General features: G+C 49.4%; 5 protein-coding genes across 5 annotated transcripts; 2 read left to right on the top strand and 3 right to left on the bottom strand.

Annotated features, from left to right (window-relative positions):
- Positions 1 to 5,159: 5,159 nt before the first annotated feature.
- On the top strand, positions 5,160 to 6,314 carry CTRU02_212932 (C6 transcription factor; the record flags this gene model as incomplete). Its single annotated transcript, XM_036721497.1, has 2 exons — positions 5,160 to 5,678; positions 5,730 to 6,314. The coding sequence occupies 2 exons, from the start codon at positions 5,160 to 5,162 to the stop codon at positions 6,312 to 6,314; spliced, it is 1,104 nt and encodes a 367-aa protein (XP_036586667.1).
- A 648-nt stretch (positions 6,315 to 6,962) lies between these two features.
- On the bottom strand, positions 6,963 to 7,909 carry CTRU02_212931 (phytanoyl- dioxygenase family protein; the record flags this gene model as incomplete). The annotated part of the gene is made up of 2 exons (XM_036721498.2): positions 6,963 to 7,402; positions 7,453 to 7,909. The coding sequence occupies 2 exons, from the start codon at positions 7,907 to 7,909 to the stop codon at positions 6,963 to 6,965; spliced, it is 897 nt and encodes a 298-aa protein (XP_036586666.2).
- Positions 7,910 to 10,165: 2,256 nt separating this feature from the next.
- CTRU02_212930 (uncharacterized protein) lies at positions 10,166 to 15,193 on the top strand (the record flags this gene model as incomplete). Its single annotated transcript, XM_036721495.2, has 1 exon — positions 10,166 to 15,193. One exon carries the CDS (start codon positions 10,166 to 10,168, stop codon positions 15,191 to 15,193), a length of 5,028 nt encoding a protein of 1,675 aa, XP_036586664.2.
- A 1,304-nt stretch (positions 15,194 to 16,497) lies between these two features.
- On the bottom strand, positions 16,498 to 18,026 carry CTRU02_212929 (UMTA methyltransferase; the record flags this gene model as incomplete). The annotated part of the gene is made up of 9 exons (XM_070205939.1): positions 16,498 to 16,543; positions 16,594 to 17,013; positions 17,070 to 17,207; positions 17,264 to 17,339; positions 17,394 to 17,523; positions 17,577 to 17,599; positions 17,661 to 17,746; positions 17,793 to 17,824; positions 17,877 to 18,026. 9 exons carry the CDS (start codon positions 18,024 to 18,026, stop codon positions 16,498 to 16,500), a joined length of 1,101 nt encoding a protein of 366 aa, XP_070060332.1.
- Positions 18,027 to 18,855: 829 nt separating this feature from the next.
- Positions 18,856 to 22,343, bottom strand: CTRU02_212928 (Nuclear GTPase SLIP-GC 3; the record flags this gene model as incomplete). The annotated part of the gene is made up of 15 exons (XM_070205938.1): positions 18,856 to 19,160; positions 19,235 to 19,326; positions 19,383 to 19,503; positions 19,563 to 19,766; positions 19,822 to 19,831; positions 19,887 to 19,945; positions 20,000 to 20,078; positions 20,409 to 20,553; positions 20,612 to 20,638; positions 20,693 to 20,895; positions 20,950 to 21,131; positions 21,188 to 21,243; positions 21,298 to 21,749; positions 21,804 to 21,883; positions 21,920 to 22,343. The coding sequence occupies 15 exons, from the start codon at positions 22,341 to 22,343 to the stop codon at positions 18,856 to 18,858; spliced, it is 2,439 nt and encodes an 812-aa protein (XP_070060331.1).
- Between the last annotated feature and the right edge of the window lie 1,799 nt (positions 22,344 to 24,142).

The raw sequence follows: 24,142 nt of genomic DNA, 5'->3' as shown, positions 1-24,142 counted from the left end.
CTGAAACGTTAGTCCACGGTGGGTATGTGATGAGAGTACGTTGCGTTTCCATGTTGTTTTGTCTCGGAGGCTGCCAGAGCCGCTTGCGAACATCTCGTATTGGAGCAGAAGTATCTGCGCCAAACGTTACTTTCCCGACTCACTTCCTGCGCAGAACTTAACTGCGACCGCAATAGATGTGGCGCCAATGGCTGAGACCTGTCAGTAACTTCCTTCTGCTCATGTCAGACATGCATTGCAGTGGTGTGTTGGTGAGACTGTCTAACTCTACACTGAAGACAGCGCGAGTCCGATATGGGTCTGCAATTCGCCCGCCACTTCAGGCGGGCGACCTTGCCAGCTATTGTCCCTTATTGACTTTGAGTTGCCCCATGGCATCGTTGGGTGTGGTCGCTCTAGACTTGGTATTACAGACTTTGTGTGCCCATTTAGATAATGTGCACAGCACGCTCTAGTGTTACGCACGTGGGGATGAGCTTTCCAGATCGTCGCTGAGCAACTTCGCCCTAGTCACCTCGTGTCGTTGAACATCTGTGCGACCGGCGGACACTAATCCACGCTATACAAGGAAACGGACTTCAGACTGAGCCTCCTGGTGAACCGGTGAACGAAAATCTTTGCGTCATTCTGACCACGCGTAAGACCAAATTAGAGCAGCCAGTGGTTCTCATCCTAGACTCCTGTTATTGATCCAACCTCTCGAAGCCAGCACGGCAGCATATGAATTTTTAGCGGTTGGCCAAACTCGTAAGCGCGTGTTCCTCCATACCAACACTCCAACCGAGTTAATTGCACTGCGCATTTGTCTGAGGAAGCCAAATGCTCCGCCAAAGGGGGCAAACATCTTGTACGACAACGGGCTGGGCCAAAAGCGTCTGCTTGCCGCGTGGTCTCTCCATGGTACGCGATCTCTGTGTAATGGTCACACAAGACCTGTTGGGTGGCGGCCCAAGTTCGAGTATCTTCCAAAATTACGGTAAACCGACTTATGCAGGGAGGCGCAGGTACCCGCCAGCTAAAGGAAAGACCACGAAAGCCACAAATCGATAGACCTTGCGCCGCCAGGACACTAGTCACCGCACTGCGAGGTCTACGAATATGTGATGTGTGGATGGGAAAACTGCCAGGAACGCGGCGACCTAATACCAAGACAAGCCGTTTCCTCAAGGCCGTGTGGCAGTCAGACACACGGGAAATAGCATTCTCAACCGGCCGTCGGCATGTCGGCTCGGAGGGGAAATGAGACAAGACTGACATGACACCACTTTTGAGTAAGCGTTTAGTTCTCACAAATGAGGGAAAGAGTTTAGAGACAGTCGTGCAGGATACTTGTCGAAGGGTGTAGGGACCATCCTTCCCACAAGAAACCAACAAATGCGGTTAATTTGAGTTCGGGAGGATATGAGTTGCTGTCGGACCGCCCTATCCGGCGGCCGTGGGGAAGGGCTGAATACTTTCAGGGCCATGTATTTGACTTTGAATTGCAGATGAAGTTTATGCTGGCTGGGCTGACTCCAGTCGTTCAGTGTCAAACTCTCCTCTCTGCCTTACCAGGGGAATTTGCGGAGGAAAGGTAGGGTTCTCCGTTGCACGAGTGAAGTTTGGGTGTGGCTGTGGATGGCTGCAGCTGATGGCAAGGGAATCCTCGCGGGATGCGAAGTAGGAAATGAGCATTCGAAGACGTAAAATGTGATTGGGTTCTTGCAACCGGACCGGTGCCTTGCAGATCCGGCTGATTCCAGGGCATATCTCGTGTTTCCTTGATCGATCGAATTGACGATAGGCGGTGGTGGCCCCTTGTGCCTCGTAGGCATGCATACCTGCTGGTGGCCGTATTAGGTGAATGTAAGGAGGACGACGAGATGACAGCTCATTAGTAGGAATTGTTGGGAGCACTGGTTGTCGGACTGGAGGGATTGGCCGCCGAGCGATGCAAGGAGGTCATCATCAACCCATTCCATCCCATCCTGCTAGGCAGCGTCGTTGGCAGAAGATTACAGCCAGCAGCTGAATCGAACTGGCTGTCGTCGTCCGCTTGTTAAGCCTGGCTGGTCTTAGCTGCAGCTGAAAAATTCCTTATTCGGGCCACGTCAGTTAGCCGGGGCGAGGACAAAAACGACGACTCAGGCGATGGTTTCCAAACTGCCGAGTTTTTACCAAATATTGGGTTGGAAGAAAAAAAAGGCGCAAGGAAAGCTCATGAGTTAATAAACAAGAATTTTTTTTTTCCTTCGTCATTTGGCTCTGGAGAGGTCGAGAACAGACGTTGACCATGGATGGCCTGGCAAGGGGTCGCTATTTTTACTGGGAAGGCTCCCCTTTCCATATTGCCCGACACTTTAACAGCCGGGAAGATCACTGGGCGGTGCAATATCTGTCACGTCAGGAACTTCGGAAGGCGAAAACGAGATGAACCAGAAAGCATAACTTTGTGCTGAATTTTGTAAAGGGGGCGCTCCAAAGCTTCCAAATGGGTGGTAAGCTTGGACGGTGCTTTGGCCATCCAATGGTGGGCGGGTAAGGATACTTGGGGCCAACTGATGGTACCCGCTTTTCCCATATCGTAAACCAAGTCATGATTCGCCCGAGCCATCTTGCAGTTTTTCTTTCCCTTTTTTCCCCTTCAAAGGTATACTACGTACACATACCTGTAGGTGCAGGAGAGACAACTGGTAGAAAATGCTCCTGCCGTATTTTCACAACTTCCACCTTGGCAATGCATATCCTTGAAATATGCATATGCACGCACAGGCGTTTTCGCCTTGTGCATGCGCGCCACCTCCCACCTCCCACCTCCCATCACTTTCCATCCACACTGCGTCTGGATAATATCAAAGAGTGGATCAATACACATTCCTCTCATTCGGACGTCCCTTGCGAGGGGTTCGCTGCTTGGCTACATTTTGTTCCAAGGAAGAGGGCAATTGTGGCAGCTCTCACGAGGGGTCGGCGCAGGATGGACACCAAATACATATAGTACATAATATGTTTTACGGCAGTTGATCTCCGCAGATGAAGGGTCTCGAAACAAATGGTCGGATACCCTCTCCAACAGTGTCCAATCGACAGTCACAGGTGAGCGACGATCAACGGCGTGGACTCCCACCTGAGGGTAGACGAATCCGCCCCCACAACTTCAGGCGCAGTCGGATATTGGCACGCAATGCACCGCCAGAACGGGTGAATCCCCCCCCGAAAAGTGACAGATTCCCCCCTACGCCCACCTCCGCCCACGTTCGCGAGCACGACACCCCGACCAGGGGGATGCCTCCCGATGCGGGCATGAGAATGGTCATCTCCCGCCCGCCGCCTTCCGGTCTTTGGGACCAGCAGTTGAACCGCACTCGTGGTCTCTCATTAGAGCTCAATCCAGTACTGTCGCCAAACGGTTGGCCATTGATGCTCGCTCGTCCCTCGTCCCAACCCTAGCCGAAAATAAACGGTTCTAGACCACCCGTTGGCATTCCTGCTTCCTCCTCGAGCTTACGGATACCACCACCACCACCACCACATCACTTCCTATTCATGCCATGCAGCAGCAAACATGGCACCCATCTCTTACTGCATTTTGGTGTGTCGTATCGGCCGTTGTATGGCTTGGCCAATGCGGCCAGAACACTCCGCCTAAGCCCGGTTGGCCGCTGAAGCCGATAAGGTTGTTTCTCGTTCGTGCTAATTTACAAAATAATACCGCAAAAGACATAATCAAACTCAGTTCTCGTGTCTGCGTTTCGTGGCATATTCAGTTTCTTTTCTGAGCGGGCCACAAGAAACGACGACGTCAACCCACAGTCTGGGAATCGTGGTTGTCACAGCTGGGTCGAGACCTCCAAGCTTTCGTTCCGCTGGGCAACTTGCTTGTACTACGTAACGAGGAGTGGGGTTGCTGCTGCTTATCCAAGTCACTCCCCGCATTACGATGGGTGGTGAGATACCTTGGTTCAAGTGCGACCACATGCAGGACAATATTGGCTCGTTGACGCCAAATCTCCTGCTAGCCCCGCCCAGCTCTGTACGTAGTACTAACCCCTATCCCTGCCCTTGTCCCTGCCAAGGAGGGCCGGTTCTGGTGGAGTTGAGCGACTTGGGCCACCGTCCACGAACCAGTCCAAGTCAGGGCAGGGCACTTCGGTTCGTCTGCAGGCCTTGCCCTGGTGTGAGTGCAGGTCCCAGGTGAGGGTTGAAGTCTAGGTCCGGGTTGCTGTGAACGCGGAATCGACTTCCACGCTTCGTGCCTCTCTTCCCATCTCCTGCCCAAATACGATTCAGCCCACACCCCCATGCACCGTTCACGTTCCACTGAAGAAGCCAGCCCACGGCCCTCTGCTGGGTCTCTACGGATACGTACGCTATCTAGGGCATCGTTTGTTCCTAGTTTTGGGCCCCCAAGTTCCCAGTGCCTGTCCTGGAGTAGAGAACCCAAAAGCCTTCTTCCCCTGGACCCCTGTTCCCCTGTCCAACCTGCCACCACGCGGGCGAGCTAGGCCAAGCCAATATTGCTCGCCTGCCCCCCAACCTGTCTTGCCTGTTTATCCATTCATTGCTCCTCCTTCTTAATTCCTTCCTCTCCCCAACCAGAGCCAGGGATTGTCGCCAGCCTTTCAAGAGCCTCAGTTGCTTCCTCTCGCCAACCGCCTAAGCCGACTGAGCTGCTCGCGACATCTCGACTGACGCCTGGCACCCCTCGCTTATCGACGATATTAGCCAATTCCACGTCGACGAGTAGAATTCGGAAGTTCCAGTCTCCAAAATTCTCGGCTTACAGCATTGGAGGGACGAACGCAAACACATTGGTTGTCGATCTTTGCTAATTTTTGAGGACTGCGTTGGCGACCCTAATTCAGCTCGATTGGTCCTGGATTCATTGACGGAATCACTCGTTTGCCCGTTATCCGAATCTCCTCATCAACAAGACGGCACAGCCCGGCACAAGTGGAGTGGTGGTTTTGTTTTTCCTTGGTGCCATAATATATATCCACCACCGCGTGCGTGATCTGGTCGATCGCCGGCTAGAGACAATCGACGCCGATCAACGTGGGGTTCCTACAGACGACAACGTCTTGTGAGCCAAGTTCTTTGTCGAGAAGGAACTCGTCTCCCAAACAACACCGACGACATTAGGATATGTCCCATCCCTCACATCTGCGTCTCGCAGTTTCATGATGGCCCACACGCCTCTCATCATGCCTTCATTCACTACTACTCCCTTCACCCGCAAGCCACGGTCAACATGGCTCCTTTTCCTTGCCATCATCGCTTTGGTCTCGGCCACCTCCGAATCCTTCTCGGGAACCCTTCCAGCTCAAATCACGCCTCCCGCAGTAGCTGCTCCGCTTGATGCTCTCATCGTGGACGCCCGCTCTCCAACCATGATCAAAGGCCGGTGGACCATGTTGCCGCATGAGAACGACCTCAGGAAGCGAGACAAAGACGGCATCACGCCTACGCCGAGTGCAACTCAAAAGGTTAAGGCTACGGACGACCCGACAACACTGACCCTTTCTGTCACGGTTCCCGCCGCGACCGCTGAGGCACCCTCGCCATTGCCTTCGCCCTTCGATACCAGTCTCGCCTTCAATTTCACCAGCAACGACGGCGCCTCCTGCCCTCGGTTCATCAACGAGCTCCTCACTAACCAGAATTTCAAAAAGTGCTACCCGCTCTCAATGTTGCTTCAGGTAGGTACAATACACACTACTACCGTCCGCGGCGTGTACTGACTCACTCAGGGTTCGAGGTCCTTTTTTGAGGCTGAGAAGAAACTCCTCAGCATCGTAAGGGTGCTTGACGCCACTTGCGGTGCCGACGTCGATTTTTGCACAAAGTACCTGACCGGCGTCGCGGGCAATCTCACCATGGACTCTAACTGCGGCTCTGACTTCGACAGTGGCAACCCAATCGTCATGCAGGCCTACCTCGGCCTAAAATCGTATGAGATGCTGTACAAAGCCACCTGCCTTACCGACCCCGAAACTTCAATGTATTGTTTCGCCAACGCCGTCACCAACCTCACGAATCCTTCCAACGTCTACTTTTACTACCTGCCTCTCAACCTGACTCTCCCCAGCGGCGCGACGCCCACCTGCGGTTCCTGCCTTAAACGGACTATGGAAATCTACCAGACCTTCACGGCCAACCGCAAACTTGCTATATCATCAAAGTATGTGGACGCCTCAAAACAGGTCAATACCATATGCGGGCCCGAGTTCGTCAGCGACATCCTGCAAGCTGCCGTGAGCATGTCGGTCCTCTCAATACCATCGTGGGCCCTGACAACGGTGTTCATTGCCCTCGCGATTGCTTTCAATCTCTAAAAGCGTCAGCGGCATCGCCCGTACGGATGGTTATGAGTCATGTTCTTTGTTTTCCAGCAAGCGCCTTTGATACCCTCACTTTTCGCATTTACTTATCATTCACGCCTTTGGTCGAGCCATCACTCGTCCTTATTTTACACCTTTTATTAGTCTTTAGTTTACCACACATTATGTCTAGGTTTAGGGAGAAAAAAGCCAGTCCCAAGGGATGGGCATTGGTTGGCGGTTTATTAGTTTAGCTGGGCATTACAGGCTGGGTAGGATGGCGTCTCGCTGGGTTGTAGCGAAGGGTTCGAGGATCTACAACATATTGACGGCCGCATCTGGGGTGGGATGCGATACAAATTCTAATCTTCCAATAGTGCGCTCTTAATCTTATTCTGTAAATACTTTTGATAGGCGGAGGCGGTTTTATTTTGGGGAACGAGGAAGGCAACCGATGAGTTGCAAAATAGAGTAGACATCCACTACACTTGCCGTACATGCAAATATGTGTTGTGTTCGTCCCAAGCACTAGCAAGTGCTAAATACACGGAAACCATGAAGATAAGGTATCGGAGAACAACAAACCCTACGTGAGGGCTTTGTAGACTTGGCTTTCCACACTTGATCTCAAGCGATTAGACATATACGAGAAAAAACTTGCACCTACAGCTTCCCCTCCCGCCCACGAGCCACCTTCTCCCGCTGCGCTCCGAGCCGCCTCTGAACCACCTTCCACGGGTGAATCCCATCAACGTACCCGGTAAAAGGCGCCCCGACGCCGTATCCCAACATATCCACAAGCCGCCGCGGCATCGAGTCCAGCTTCTCCCAGTCAACGGCGAGTATCTGGTTCTCCAGCGGCCGTACCCACGGCTGGCAGTACTGCACTGTCATCGCCCTCCGCTCGCGGTCCGACGTGTTCTTCCCGCCGCCGTGCCAGAGCGTGCCGATAAAGAAGACGGCGCTGCCCCGCGGCATGACTACCGGTACGACATCTTCTCTACGGGGAACCTGCTCGTTCTTGTCTCCCCACTTGTGCGAGCCCGGAATCACGACTGTGGCGCCGTTGTAGCTGTAAAGTCGTCGATTGCTACCATGACTCCCTGTTATGTGATTAGCATGTCTGAAACGAGTTTTTCCTAAAGCAGATAACCTAGGTGTCTTACTGTCCCCAGCGGCCGGTGCGGCCGCGGCAAGTTCACGTACTCATCGTCGTGGTGAAGCTTCTGCGGCGCCTCGCCGGGCTGGATGTAGACGCTGTGGAACGCGTTCAGGAGGAACCCCGGGTCGAGATAGTGCTCATTCAGAGCGAGGAGTGCAGGGTGGAGGGGAAACTTTTGGAACACGGGGGACTTGTTTAGCAGGGCGTATATCCTCTTGGTGTTGAACCCTTCAAAGTCGGTGCGCCCCGTGCGGTCGCCCCCGGCCGGGCCTGCCGAGGTCGCGTCTGCTGCGATGCGGACAAGTTCTCTGTGCGCTTCCTCGATCTCGGCATCAGTGAAGGCGTTGGGGATGATTACATAGCCGTGCTCCTCGACATGGTTGATCAGGTCTTGTACGCTGGCGTTGGGTGTAGTGGACGAGTTGTCGATAGTGCTGTTAGGATTCATCGTGCTGGATATGAGGTACTTGGTGTTACACATGGGGTTTTGGGACATGGCCAGCGAGATATATATATAGGTAATGAGATGGTAGTCTATATTAGGAGCTACATCACCAGTTCATCTAGCATAACACGCGTCTAGGTTCTCGGTTTCAGTGGGCCAGCCGAGGTATTATACCCGGTTTTGGAAATCGGACGAAATATTGCTGCTCAGTTGTAGTCCGAGTGGGGTGCGTAAAGATGGGATGTCCCCAACTTTGGGACGAGACGTGTGTGGCGGGGAACCGAGGTCGGGCCTGCGATATGTAGTACGGGCGGGGAATGCAGTAAACCTAAAATTGATACGCTGATGATGTCTTGCAAACTGTCATCCAAACGTCAACTGTGAACCGCGGTTACCGATGCAGCGGGAACATTAAATGAACAAAGTTGATCCCTACTTCCTCGGCCGATTATTAACGCTCAATTCCATTTGGTAAAGTAGATGTTTTGCTCGCCGCCCTTTGCGAAGTTAGACGGCGGTGTTAGTCGTTGAGACTGCCGTAAAATCCGATGTGTAGCGTAGGTGGTTAAACCCGAGCAGCGAAGGAAGACGCCCTGAGCTCTTAGGGAGGCTTCAGGAGCAGTTTAGATATCGGGGGCTGAAAACGGTGTACCAATTGCATTTTGGAGCTGTTGTGTTAACTTTGTGCAACAGCTTGCAATAATCATTTGCTCGATGGTTATGAACGAAGGATTGCTTTTACGACCGTGATATTAAACTGGATCATTTTGAGATGACGAGTGCGAGAAAGGCATGATGACTACTGGGTTTCGACGGGGCTTGGTGACGTTGGTTCGAGAGAGCTGTTCTAAGAGTAGTTTGGAAACGTCATTTTGTGGACTATAGAGTAAAAAGCTAAATAGAGGGGTAAACGAGCTATGTTAGGTAGGAACAACTTCGTACCTCAATAACGAATCAAAACAAACGGAGGCAACGTATGCGGCGAATGGCTTATAAAAGTGTTGCGATAGTTGGAATACGGAGTCGTGTGGCACTTCCAGCCACACGCCCGCCAGGCTGAGAGGCCCAAGCCTCCCAGACCCACGTGACAGGCCAAGGGGGAATATCCCCACCTTCTAGTCAACAACACCACTTTCAACTATCATCATGAACCATCGATTAGAACCAATTTACTGTTATTTGTTATTGACGAACGGAATTCCGTTTCACCCCCTGTTTCACCCCCTGTGAAACCTACACTGATCAGTGGTAAACCTCACAGTTGCCATTAATTTGGTTAACTTCACAATTACCACTCTGCTACGGACAAACCGCAGATCAGCAAGGTCAACACCAGAAGAGACGACTTCTTGAACTGGATACCCAAGCCCAGGTAAAAGTAGGGATTTCGTGCTAACGAGAGAAGAAGCGAGAGTAACTGGGATCTACGGAAACCAGCAGAAGAAAGCTTCTTTTCCTCGAATCTACCAGCAATCCGATTATTCGAGTAACCTAGGGACTGCTACGCTCACCCTGGGCGGGATAAGGTTAATCGCAGCCAATTATCGCTGGCAAGAGCGTTCCATCACGCGTTTTCAATCACCAGAAGAAGAGACCTACCGAATCGACGGTCTTCCAACCTCTTCACGCCACAAGGGCGAAGATTCACGAATCCCACAAGGGACAACAACTTCCCCAACTACAACTATCCCCCACGCGCGGTGCCAATCACGAGGCGCCCGCTAGTTTCTCAATAAATCCCCAGACGAGGTGCCAACCGCGAGGCGCCTGCCACAAGAGACCTCCCTACCAGAAGAAGAACACGCCGAAAGGCGAGCGGAGACTACCGGCGGTAATCCGCCTATACAGCTATACGTATACGCCTCCGAGGCTGCGGCTTAGGAGAAACGCACGTGGTTGTGGGCGTCATAAGGCCAACTGTCCGCTAGATTCTAAACTTCCCAACAGTGAGGAGCGAAGCCCGAAGCGAGAAAGAGAGATTCACGAGAGAATCTACGGTAGAACTCTCTCCCTACCAATTCGAGACCTGTGTATACCCTCACACCCCTCGAGAACATCAGCGAGAACGGCGCCGACGGAAACAAACGACGAACCGACGAAAATCCCCGATTTCACGATTCTTTCCCCTTAGAATCGTAATATCCCGAATCGTCTTTTGACTCCCACTTCCAGGCCTGCATCTTGCACCAATCGCAGCTGACGCTGTTGAGGATTAGAATTCAAGATTCTAAACAGAAGTAATCCTTTTATACTGTCAGAATGGAGCGAAATTCACGAGAAGGATCGCCCGCGAGCGGCGTCACTGCCAAAAGCCAATCAACAGTCCCCATCCCACAGAGAATCGAAAGTATGATCGATCCAGCAGTATGGGGCAACTGGGCAATCGACCTTACAAACGCTAGCCCACAGCAACTGGGTTCCTATATGGGTTTCCTACTTGAGACCTATGAGAAGAGGAATCTCACGGGCCTCGAGCTATGGAACGAAGTTTCTCCCGATTTCGCCGACTGGTCAGAAGAAGACTTCCAGAACGTACCTCCCCCAATCCTACGATTCTTCAGAGACTATTTAATCGGTAACGGCGTCTACGTCGAAATGGATGGCAAGAAAATCTCGAAAAACGTGGCATTAGCCCTCAAAAAGGAAGAATTCCACTACTGGTCACCCCAAGAACTCGAACAAGGCGTCAAGAGATATCGCAACCTGAAGGCTCTGATAAAAGACCCCGAATTCCACGAAGAGATCACGAGACCGGCAACAGTAGCCAACAGCACAGGAGGAAGAGTCGAACCAACCCTACAGCCACCTCCTCCACAAGAACAACAACAGTGGCAACTACCGTACCGACCGCCACATCCCACGGTCTCTCCGTTAACAGACTTCCAACCATACGAGTCAACAGACCGTATCGGAAAGCAATTAACAGAATTCGCGAAACTATACCCCGACGATATGAAATACAGCGGCGATATGTACGATGTACTCGAAAAGAAGATGCCAGTATTCGTGGATCACTGTAGAATGCTGGGAATTCACACCTCCCAATACAACAGGGCACTTCCCCTAATACTGAAAGGAATAGCCAAAACCTACTTCTACGCCTCGATTAAAGTGATCAACCCACAGCCCAACTTCGAGACCATGATCAACCAATTGAAATCACACTTCGAGACTAGGGAAAGGCAACAAGCGTACGTTACGCAGTGGAATACAACTACTCTTCCCCAAATCATTCGCGATAACCCTGGAAAGACCAAATCGGAGTGTTTTGACATACTATGTGACAAATTAAGCAAGATTCAGCCCGGTTTGCCACAACAGGATCACAACGACCGATCCCTCCATACCCAACTTCTACACGCTTGTAGAGATATTCCAGAGTGTGCAATGGCGTTATTTGTACCGGCTGAGACGTACGAGGGACTTCGCAGCCAATTAATCTCGTCGATCGAGACAGCTACCCGTCTCAACCAACAACAATTCAACACAGTAGCCAACCCACCAGAGCAGTACTGGACCGACAGAACTTTCAACGGTCGAGGGCGTTATTCACGATACAGTCGTTCATCACGAAGTCGATCATCACGAGGAAGAAGCCGTGACAGACCCCTATTACCGCCAACGCCTAAGAAGTGCTACGTGTGTGGAAAACCTAACTGCTGGTCAACCAAACACACCACAGAAGAGAGACGAAAAGCGTACGAGAAGTTCAAAACCACCCAATATGCCCAGGATACGTCACTTCCAGCATATGGCCAATTTCTCGTCCAATACGAGGGTTTCGACGGGTTAGACCTACAACCTACCGCCGAAGACCCCCAGCAATACTACCACGTAACCGAACAAACCAGTGAAAGTGACGAAGAGGAAGAGACCGGCAGCGACAGTCAATTCCAGGTCACCGCCTATTTCACTACAACAGCAATTGACGGCAACAGGATCGCCACGATCCTAGCAGACCAGTCAACCCGCCATGCTATTACGAAAGAAGACCTCTTCCGCAACCAACCAGAACCGAAAGAGCTACCTTCGCAATTCACACTCGAGGGACGCTACTCTGCCCAGAACTTCCAAGGGATCATGCCCGACTCGGGCGCAGCAGGATTCTCAACCGCTGGCCACCCACAATTCGTGGCCCTACAACAAATTTACGAAGGAATTACGTTAAACACTGAGGCGGCTGGCGGCGTTACAGTGAAATTCGGCGATGGGATACCACTGGAGTCTATAGGGACTACCAAAGTGCCAACGCCGTTTGGAAGCGTCAAATTTCACGTTATTGAGACTAACACTCCCTTCCTTATGTGCCTAGGAGATATGGACCGATTGAAGGTCTACTTTAACAACGTTACGAATACCCTCATCCAAGGAAATAAGGTCGTACCTATTATTCGCAAATGGGGCCACCCATGGTTATTACTCGATAAGGAGAAACCACTCGCCTGGAACCACCTCACAGACGCTGAATTGCGACGGGTTCACCGTCGCTTCGGACACCCATCTGTTCAACGATTACACAAGGTGCTCCAGAGGGCCGGCCACCCAGTTGAAATTACGGCAATTGAGCAACTATCGAAAGTCTGCCATCGATGCCAAATGCACGCACCAGCGCCATCACGGTTCAAATTCACGTTACGAGACGATTACGAATTCAACTACGAGGTTATCGCCGACGTGATGTACCTTGAGGGTAACAGACCGGTCCTCCACGTCGTCGATACCGCCACGGCGTTCAACGCCGCCCGGTTCCTTGAGGACATTTCTGCGAAAGCCACTTGGGAAGCCCTACGCCTCTGCTGGATAGATGTGTATCAGGGACCCCCAGACTGGCTAGTTACCGACGCTGGAACAAACTTCCGCTCAACAGAATTCCGAAACGCGGCGAGAGGAATGGCAATTGAAATCAAGGAAATTCCCATAGAAGCCCACAACAGTATTGGGAAAGTTGAACGATACCATACACCTCTAAGGAGGGCGTACGAAATCATCAGAGCAGAAGACCCAACAATTACGCCAGAATCAGCACTTCAAACAGCAGTCAAAGCAGTCAACGATACTGCTGGCCCGAACGGAATAGTGCCAACACTCTTGGTATTCGGCTCGTACCCACGAATTACCGACGATTCGCCGCCATCTCCCGAAGTCACAAGGCGGGCGAAAGCGATTAAGAAGGCGACGAGCGAAGTATGCGAACTTCACGCAAGGCGACAGGTGGCAGAAGCTATCGCCACCCGCAATGGCCCTGATACAGGGCCAATTGTTAATTTACCGCTACGGTCGCAAGTACGAGTATGGCGCGAAAAGAAGGGCTGGACCGGACCGTTTACTTTAGCAGCCATAAACGGCGAAACCTGTACTGTCGATACGCCACGTGGTCCGAAGACCTTCCGGTCTACCGTAGTCAAACCATACTACGAAGATCCCGATCAACCACCTAATTCCATCGCCGCGCCAGAAGAAGAAGAACCCGAAGCTGAGATACCGCAGCAGGAAGTAGTACGCGACGAAATTATCGTCGCCGGCGGAGGCAGTGAACCGGACGAACCGCAAGAGGCACCGGAGCCACCGAGAAGACGCCCGGGCAGACCCCGGAAGAGACCACTGCCAATCGCCCACTTCACAGAGGAATTCAACGATGACCCGGATTATCAACAAATATTCCTATCGATTAAGGAGCAAGCAGACGAAGAATTAGCAATCAAACTACGACGAGAAGGTGTTATTACTACACCAGGCGAACCGTTCGAACAGTCAACTAAACAAGAGATCAACAGCCTCATCGCTAGAGGAGTGTTCAAATTCACCCAGTTCAATAAGAGAAGGCACCAGAACGTACGAATCTTCCGATCTCGTATCGTCAACGAAGTCAAGGGTAAAACAACCGAACCCTACGAGAAATCGAGACTTGTAATACAGGGTTACGCCGACGATAGCAAGAAGGCTATATTGACCCAATCGCCAACGATTCAACGGGCGAGTCAACGGCTAATTCTGTCAATTACCCCGTCACTCCTACGAGAAGGGAAACAACTATGGCTTCGAGATATCACACAAGCCTACGTTCAATCCTCCACAAGGCTCAATCGCACTATTCTCGCCTACCCACCGAAGCAAATTCAAGACCAGTACCCAAAAGGGACCATTATGGAGGTTGTGAAGCCTCTGTACGGAATCGCAGAAGCTGGAACCCACTGGTGGGCAACGTATCACAAGCATCACAGAGAGAATCTCCAGATGGTTACTTCTTCGTACGATCCATGCCTATTGATCTCATCTACCGAAAATCCACACTTTGGCTGTATCGGCATGCAAACCGACGATACCCTCGGTTTGTCAGACAAGGCGTTCTCACAATTAGAAGACGAACAGTTAGAAAAAGCGGCTTTTACGGCAAAAGCGAAGAATATCCTCACAATTGACGAACCCCTCCAATTCAACGGAGGGATAATCGCGCTGTCAACCGACAATTCGATCAATTTGAGGCAAAAGGGACAAGCCAAGAAGTTACGATGTATTGAGACTACTAAACCCAACCCAAAACAGCAATATGTCGAACAACGCGCCAGAGGGGCGTACATCGCGTCAATTTGCCAACCCGAGGCCTGTTTCGATTTATCCACTGCTGCCCAACACCAAGACCCCTCGCCAGAAGCGATAAAAGCACTGAATCAACGGATTCGATGGCAAATAGAATCGCCTAACCGAGGAATAACGTTTATCCCACTCGACCTTACAACAGCCAAGCTATTCGTTTTCGTTGACGGGTCGTTCGCTAATAACCACGACCTCTCCTCCCAATTAGGGTTTCTGATCATCCTAGCCAACGACACTTCCTCTGACAGCAACAACGGAGAATTCACGATTCACGGTAACCTCGTTCATTACAGCTCTACGAAGAGTAAACGAGTCACCCGCAGCGTATTAGCGTCAGAGATCTACGGGATGGTCGCTGGCGTCGATATGGCCTACGCCCTCGCCACAACCCTGGCGACAATCACTGACCACCTCAACCTACCAACGATTCAGACAGTTGTCTGTACCGATTCCTATTCGCTGTACGAGTGTCTCGTGAAGCTGGGCACTACCAAAGAAAAGCGACTCATGATCGATATCATGGCGTTGAGACAATCGTACGAAAGACGAGAACTACAAGAAATTCGTTGGATTAACGGCGAAGACAACCCTGCTGATGCCCTCACGAAGAGCAAACCAAATCGAGCCCTCGAGAGATTCGTTGATAGCAACACGATAACGATACGTATGGAGGGATGGGTAACAAGACCGTAACTACGGGAGAAAGTAGGGATAGGAGGCCGAATTGACGAGGAGACGGAACTGTATAGGGACAACGTATTCCAACCGCTTCAACACCATAAAAAGAGAGTTTCCAGTGTTGCGATAGTTGGAATACGGAGTCGTGTGGCACTTCCAGCCACACGCCCGCCAGGCTGAGAGGCCCAAGCCTCCCAGACCCACGTGACAGGCCAAGGGGGAATATCCCCACCTTCTAGTCAACAACACCACTTTCAACTATCATCATGAACCATCGATTAGAACCAATTTACTGTTATTTGTTATTGACGAACGGAATTCCGTTTCACCCCCTGTTTCACCCCCTGTGAAACCTACAAAAAGCTTTAAAATTTTGTAGCTGCGACGTTAAAAAACATAACTAGATGCGTAACCCACTCAAGGAAGAGCACTCTTAGCTCCTTGGACACGTTAGACTCACTGTTTTCGGACGGACAAACTCATAAACCTTACTCGGATCTGTGAAATAGGCCTACTATTTGGGGTCTCAACCACTTTGGAGTTGAGAATGATTTTGGATTGAAAGAACCTCTCCGAGGCCTTCCTACATAAAACAGCTGAGGCTTGAGTCTGTTTAGCATACAGCATGACTGAAATCGACACGTAGGTGGAGGGGTTAAAAAGTCTAGGGTGAGACATTCTTAACGTAAAGACGGCATACTTAAATAGTCAGTTATGCTACGCGTATAGAGGAACTTGTACATAGTCAGGTCCAAAGACACTTAATGTGGCTCCCAACTGCTAAAGTGCACCAAGGCTCTTAATAAGGCAAAGTGCACAAACGCACGTATACGTCAGTGTAACACGAGAAAATATCACAACATGAAGTCCACGGTGAAGTTGCGGGGGTGCAAGTGGTTAAAAGTTTCAAATGGTAAGGATTGACTTAGATTTTGATCAACCAAGTATATGTAGACATTATCAGATTGCTCAAATTTCACAGAATTGATGTGTTGTTCCCGTTGGGTGTAACATCACAAATCCGAATTATGCTATCTGCTTGTGCACTACAAGCATCTTAGCACCTTAAATAAGAAGTTACCCCTTAGGCCCGAGCGTGATATTCTCTGAGACATGTAGTTTGTCATTTCAGTTTGATCACAGAGAGAACAGAGACATATAAAGACTTGTTGTCAAGAGAAAAAGTAATTTAATTGCCGTTTCGCGTGTCAAAAATGTTTCAACTGCTAAGTCGAAGGGATAGATAAATTTAGGGAAGAAACAATATATAACCGACAATCCTGAAAATACTGGACAGACAAAGAGAACTAGCCTCTAGTTCATTCTTCAGTCTCTTCCAGAGGCTTCTGCCCATAGACAACATGACTATAGCACACGTTAGCTACCACTCATATAGGGACTGCATTAGTACTTACGTATCGTATATGATGTGCATAGAACCAGACTTCAGCTCCTTTCTCACTTGGGCAATTTGTACTAGAGTCTCCTCCTTTGTTCGCCCAAGAACGTTGCAGGACAACTTCAACGTGAACCCTTCCAGCCCATCCAAGAGTTGAGCTATGTTAAGCATTCCTATTTCCCGATAATACGGATCCTTAGGCCAAAAGCCAAGCGGAGTCTTGAATCTCTGGTGAAAAATGTTCTGAAAGCCAGCGTCATTTACCCAACCTTCCAGCTTCGCTCCTGGGCTGGGGTCACGTCCGATATCCCGACAGGCTTGACCAAGAGTTCTGTTCCAGTTCCATGCGAAGCTCTTGTCGCTAAGTGTGCCATCCTCGGAGTACCACTCGCTGGTTACGTCTTGGAACTCTGCCCAGCCTCCAGGGTTCAAGTTGCTAAGGTCCTGTCAGTATCATCTTAGGCCTGAAGCGTTTCATAATGGCTTCCGTACTCGTAAATATTTTTCACAAGCTTGGGCCAATCCTTGATTGAGGCTGCCATGTATCTGCACATGATGAAGTCGTACTTTTGGTGTCCAACCCAGGAGCTCTCCACATCATCGATCTCAAATTTGACGTTGGGCGGAACCCTTTTGTTGTCAGCTTGATAATTTACACTGCAAATTAGTAAAGTTCTAAGACGCACCAGTCAGGCTGAATGGCACTCAGGTCGTTTCCAATGACCTCTGCGTTCTCGAAGATGTCGCCCATTTCTACTGCCCCTATTATGGCGTTAGCCACGAAGCGTTACAAATGAGTCATCAATCGGCACGTACAGATTCCCGTTCCGGTGCCGATATCCAGGATCCTCCGGACTTCATCTTTTTGGATTGGCGCCAGGTAAAGTCTACTTCCAATTGTTTTGACTATCAAAGCATGCGCCATGTCGAGGCGATCCATCTCACGCTACACATTTGTAAGCTAGTGATGAGAAATGGTCGATTGAAATAGAGACAAACCTCATCGTTAGGAAAGGCGTAACCTTATAAAACTAGTGAGAAAAACCTGCGAAGGGCGCCAAGGGACAAGAAAGTAGTACTTACTGCCCGGCCGAAACGCGTGGTATCGACGGCCATATTCAACGGGGTAGTCGATAATGCTTGAAGATAGAGATGCAGTATATTGTGAACTGAACATTAGCATCGCCAGAGTATGAAAAAGCCCATGAAACTTACATGCGCTCGTCGATCGTGGAAGCCAAATCACTCTGCAGAGAAAGTAAGAGGTTGAAGATAAAGAGGTGAGGTCATGGAACTAACCGTGGCGTCGTCATCAATCTCAAGTTGCTCGTTTCCTAGGGCTGAAATTGCTTCAACGGAGGGCGCCGCGGGGTTTGATGCTGCCTGTGGCGTTGCTGTACCAGGAGCAGAGGCATCGACGGCAGGTTGCCTTGCGGATGAATCGCCCATTTTCGTTGTAAGTGATGGAAAGAATAGTGGGACAGTGCTGCACCTCAGGAACACTCAGCGATTGCAGACTGATTAAATCAACCAGGAAATAAATCTCATGACAGTCACAAGAGAACTGCGAATCTGAGAAAATTACCTACGAGAGATGAAAATATTTATAGATTTCATCTCTTAATTGTACACGAATTCTCGACTAAGGAAATGCTGTTGGTGCAGATCCAACAGCATATGCCTCTGCACAAACAACAGGGGGGGATGTCCTCTTTTCGGACCACTTCCCGTTGACCAGGCCAATCGACTTCATAGTTGAACCGCTTAATGCTGTGGATAACAACAAATCCCATGACACCTACCAATTCGGAATTGTTTACCCCTCTTCGCTAATGGATGCTGTACCAGGTTTCGGAAGACTTGTCCGCTTCCGCGGCGACTGGCACAAAAGCTGTGGAGATCGTCGCCATCGCCTTCTTTTGTTAAAAAAGGAAACCATGGGAATAATCGTCGTCTTACAGGGGTTCATGCTCAAAGTTTCTGTTGGTTGACTCTTATGTTCAGTTGACAGTCCAAGTCAGCAGGGCACTTGATGAGATAAAGAAAGTTTTAGGGCTATAACTTGCAGTTAACAAAATGGGGAGCGACTCTGAAGATTCGGTTATAGGACTGTTGGAGCTTAAAGTGATAAGCAGCATAAAAATAGAATTCAATTTCTAAATGTCTATGGGGAAACTCCGCTGCAAGAACCTAAGTGCCAAGTTGTGACGAGAAAAGTGGTTCCACAATTGCTGCAAGGCAATTGCACCTCATCTACCTTACCGTGACACGAGAACAATTACGCATCAATAGTCTCCTGGATCTGCTGCATTTGATCCCTGATGGCAGTAACCTCACTGTCGAGTAAATGACGAAGCTCGGGGTTCTCCTCGCTTTCTGTAGCCACGTTTTCGCTCCTAATTATGTCCATGGTCGAACTAATGATTTCGAGATGCCTCTGAATCGTTGTCTGCAGATTATCCCTGAGCTCACGTGTCGAAGAATATAGTCGTTTCCTGAACTCCTTCATGAGATTTGGGAACAATTCCTCGTCCTGAATGGCATCGTTGATGATCCCTTTGCGTCTTCTATCACTCCCAGTTCCTGATACAAATCATTCAGTCAATCAGCCCTGACGGCCTTTCAATTTTGCTCAAACTCTCGCGTTTCAAACTTACCTGCCTCAAGGTTGCAAGCTCTGTAGGAGGCTTCCATTGCCTCGCCAATCAAAGATGTGCGAATACCCGAAAGAGCGTTGATTTTTAAAACCCTAGAAAACAGTCAGTCTAACAGTAGTCCAGTTTCCTCAGTAGGTTTGTTTCTTGCCTGAGGTTTCCCTCGAACTTCCCGCATAAATCCTCCATTTCTGAAACAAGTATGTTCTTGCGGCAGGATAATAACTGGCAGATTGTATCAGATGACTCGGATAAATCTCCCAGGCCTCCCTCTTTCGCAAGAGTCAGCAGTCTGAGATATGTTTGCCTCGATTATGCTGAGGTAGCTTACCGAGGGCGTCAATTTCCCCCTCTATAACTCGCACCACATGATCTGTGATTTTTTCAAGCTCATAGGAGAAGGTTGAGCTGACATTTCTCCATGGCGATGACAGAGTTGTCACCATGCCATGAATAATCTCTTCGTTCCAGTTGTGTGAACCCGCAGCGGGGGTGCAATAGTTGCCAAACTGACGGCAAAACGCGGAGTAACTTGCTAACAGATAATAGTCAGAATATTTAGGAACGCTTTAAAATAAATTTGAACCTACCATGGTGCCACTAAAAGGGTAATCAGTAAAGTTTAACGTTATGTTTGGGCGCAGTTGACACTTACACCGGTCCATTCATATCCCGCGTCAATAGCAGTCTCCCTCCAATCAACGGTATTCCGGACTAGAGAGTGATATGTTGGTAGTTGACTTAGTTAGTTGTATAGGCGGCACTCACTATCATATATCTGGACCGAAAAGTTGTCCTTAACTATATTGTATATTCCATTGATCATAGAATCACGTCCCGTCAAATCCTACATTCGCAGTCAGTCTCCGTCAGAAGTGTACGAAGTTACAGATTCAGTCACTTTTTTCAGCCGTCTCTCAGTTCTGTCCAATGCTTTGCGCACTGCCCGTTTTTGTTCTGCACTTGCACTACCAGCCCCAGATTCGACCCAAAGTGCCACGTCTCCGAGAAGTGCTGGAATGTCGTCCGTAACGAAATTGGTCACAATACTCAATTGTGTGTCTGAAATGATAGACAGACAGTGTTTCCTAAGCGCCAAAATCCCGCTCAATTGGAGTGACGGGAGTGCCAAGTCTTTTGGCTTCGAACGATTTGCCCAGTATTCAGTATTGCTCACACAGAACACGGGTATTTCGTCGGGCACTCCTTCGTCTTCTGAATCGTCTTCGGAATCTTCATCGGAATCGTCATGCTTTCCGTAATGCTCACGAAGTTGTCCAATTACAGAAGCGTTGCGGGTTTGAATAAGATATTTCTTGAGCCTTTTGCTATGATTAGCTTGTTCATGGAATTGGCTGACGTAAAATTGGTGCGACTTACTCGAATTTGTTGTGTTCCAAAGCTTGTCTGTCACAGCCAGAACAATTAGTAACAGGAGCAATGTATACCAAAACTACTTACTGTGTCTTCTTAGCGCGAAACCCAAGATCGATAATCAGATTTCTCTCCTCTTCAGAGAGATCATCCGCGTCTTCAAAGTCGGCCAGATCCAAGTTAATGTCATCCAGTTGTCTTTGTGTAGCCGCTACCGCATCACTGAGTTGCTGGACTTTCCTTGCCCGTGGGCCCTTCCAGTCTTTTTTGGCTTCTGCAGCGCGAATGTCCTGTATACTTTTAAGTATCAAAGTGACTCCTAAATACTGAAAAGGGCAACTCACGTCAGATTTGGTACAAACTATACCGACATTTTCTAATCCAGCTTCTTTGGCTAAATCAAAGACGCTTGCAACGCCAACGTCGGTTGTGGCTCGACCAATGTTACAGATTGCGAAGATCTCATCGCACTCAATCAGATATCGCTCTGTGATGGCTCTTCGAGCAGAGTTCAAGTCACGCAACCCTGACAGAAAGGTTAGTGACACGTTTATACGGCCTGGATGGAAAAACACGGCATACCAGGCAGGTCAACAAGTACGAGTCCTTTACTAAGGATATGCGAATTGAGAGAAACTCTAAGAACGGTGAGCAATTCAATCCTTGAGTTACGGTGAGCATTTGTTGCATACTTGATCTTCTTGATGTATGGCCAGAGCGCCGGCTCGCGCGACGATGCCACTTCAGAGGTTAATCTCATCAGACGGGTGGAACAATCCTGCAGGTTGGTATCAACTTGTCGTCCCTCAATTTCAGATGGTCTCAATTCCACGACACGGGATTTCAAAGTCCGGAGTGCTACTTTCAATCTGTCTTCCGTGAGGAATTCCTCATCGTCATATCGGCCCCGGAACATAGCTCGGAAAGTGTCAAGTGCAACTTGTGCCTGCTCCTTAAAGTCACTTAGCTCATTGCCTTCCATTTCGTCGGAGTTCAGGTGGTAGTGTCGATAAGACTTGAGTAGATCTTCAGCCTGTTTAACGAGATCATCGACACTGAACAATTCAACGTATGTAATGAAGTCAGTTTGGTCGTGGAAATGATACTCTGTAACCACACATGTGCATGCAGCTCCACTGTTACTCTAAGAGGTGTCAATTCACTTCATCCATGGATACACAATGATTGAAAATCTCACCGTTCTTGCAAGACCCTCTAAGTCTAGAAGAGAATTCAAAAGACTGCTCTTTCCTGACGACTTTGTTAGTTTCTTGACAACTGCTTTATGTGTCAGTCGGAAATGATTTCGCTCACCAACACCAGAGTCACCGACAAACCCAACTGTTCGAGTGGATGGGGGCTGAAAGTGAGCAAGTTTCTGCGCTTGCCGATGCAGTTGGCGTATGGTGGAGTCAGGGTTGATGTGAAGAGGGGAACTGCCCAATGCATCCGCTAAACGTGACATGAGGGCCTTTGCATTTCGGAAAGCTTCTTGTACTTTAGGATCATGGAATCGATTGGGAGGAACTTCTTCGTCCTTGACGTCATGCTTCGAGAGCACAGTCCGAGAAATACGGCGCGGCCGCTCAGGAGGACGAGGACTCAGCGATGTCATCCTCAGATTGGGGTTGCTAGCCTCCACCCGACTGGGTTGCTGTTCCGAATTGTTGGCGATTCCAGAAATAGCAATTGCTACATCGACCATGACGAAGGGTGAACGTTGCGAAGTAAGGTTCATGTTGTCCATACATCTGGTAAGGCTCTCCGTTTCCCCGTTTCCTTGACGTGAACGAATTTTTGGGCTTGCGAATGGCGATGAAGTCCCACCATGGCTGGAACTTGAAGGAGATGACGGCGCTACCGATGTGGTGGGCGTTTGAATAACGTAGGTGCCATCATTCGATGTCACACTGATTGTCGGACTCCTAGGACCTCCTTCAATGGTAGGGAGGGGATCATCAGAAGACTGGCGGGCCGGCCCGTCCTTTTTCTTGGATGGAGAGACCCGAAATACAGGTGTCCCCTCAGACCTTGCTATTGAGGGGAACTCTGGTGTTGAATCTGTGGATGGCGTTGGGGAATGCCGGGAAGAAGTCGAAGTCGACGCCGACGGTACTTTTGAGGAGGATTTACGCTGAGTTTGATTAATTATGTTGTCTATTAAGGCAAGGCAGCCGCGGTGTTCAATCACTCCAGATAGGGAACTTACATATCTTGTCATTCTGGCCAACAAATGGTTAAGTTAAAATCAAGGTACGAGGAAAAGACCAAAAATGGACCTAACAGCGGTGGATATTTTAATGACCGTAAAAAACATGCAATAGACGCAAAGCTACAAAGTAGCACTTAAAGTCATTGGTAAGTTTTGACGGATTTTGAACTTGTTCGAGATGTCGCCGAAATTGTCGAGAGACATGGAACGGCTCTTAAATTGCTACAAGACCAACAATTACCCCTCTTGTGCACAGCCTTGCGGCCATGGTCGTTTCGCTCAGGAGTTCCCAAAGCTGCAGAGGCTTCTACGAAATGGGATGTTGGACCGCCCCCGGCCCAGGCTTGTTGGTGCGGTGCAGACCAGTATTGGTTTCAGGCCCTCGTTCTCTGTGCAATTCCCAACCAACACCAATAGAAGATTTCATGCACGCGCCTCAACCCCCCACAAGCAAGGCAGAATACGGTCTACATATGGGCCAATCTAAGAAAACTACCTATGAAGGAAGCCTTGCGTCTCAGCTCGTGCATTTATGTCTCATTGAATATGGCTAAATTTATCTTTTATATACTTTCCCTCATCCTCTCAAGCTTGATGAGCATACCATGTTCGACGACTATGGTTCGGGTTCGTGCACTGGGAAATGATTGGTACCAGAGGCCCGAGGAGTCAAACGGCGCCCAGTATGGGACCAAAAAAGAAAGAAAGAAAAAAAAAAGCGAAAAAGGCCTTTCAGTTGCCCCTAGTCAAATCCGGAGCAAATTCCAATTGGATGGCAGAACTGAAGGGTTTACAAAGATAGTATGTAGTAAGTGCATGTAGTCATTATTCCTTCCAAGTAAAGCAGACAATGACTCGTGACTCTAGGATTTATACGAGCCTAACTTTCAAGGCTCTACTGATAACACGGAAACCAATCGTTTCAAATGGATTAGAGACAAAACATTCAATCAATCGAGTTCACAATCCAAATTAGTTGTAGATAGACTCCTGTCTATGGCTCTCATGTGCGATATCGATTGAGTTTGTCGTATATAGTAGGCGTAATCCTGTTTAGTGCCACTGCCCTTCATTTTCGCCGAGGGCGGGGTAAAGCCAAACCAGGCTCCTGCGTTTACCAGTTTTGTTAACTCATATGGTTAAATCTAGGGTACATCCATTAGGAATATGAGGCGCGCGAGAGGTACGAACGCTCTGTATCGATAAAAAAGCTATGTCACAATACAAAGATTGATACGGGAATCAAGGACAAACAATAAACTGCACATTCACTAGGAATAGTACGGAATAAAAGTGGCTATCAAAGCGGGAGTTCCAGGGCTTGG

The sequence above is a fragment of the Colletotrichum truncatum genome (genome assembly GCF_014235925.2).
Source record: "Colletotrichum truncatum strain CMES1059 chromosome Unknown Contig_0009, whole genome shotgun sequence".
In the NCBI taxonomy this organism is placed as follows: domain Eukaryota; kingdom Fungi; phylum Ascomycota; class Sordariomycetes; order Glomerellales; family Glomerellaceae; genus Colletotrichum; species Colletotrichum truncatum.
Note: the sequence above shows the minus strand (reverse complement) of the source record. Positions and strands in the feature narration are given on the sequence as shown.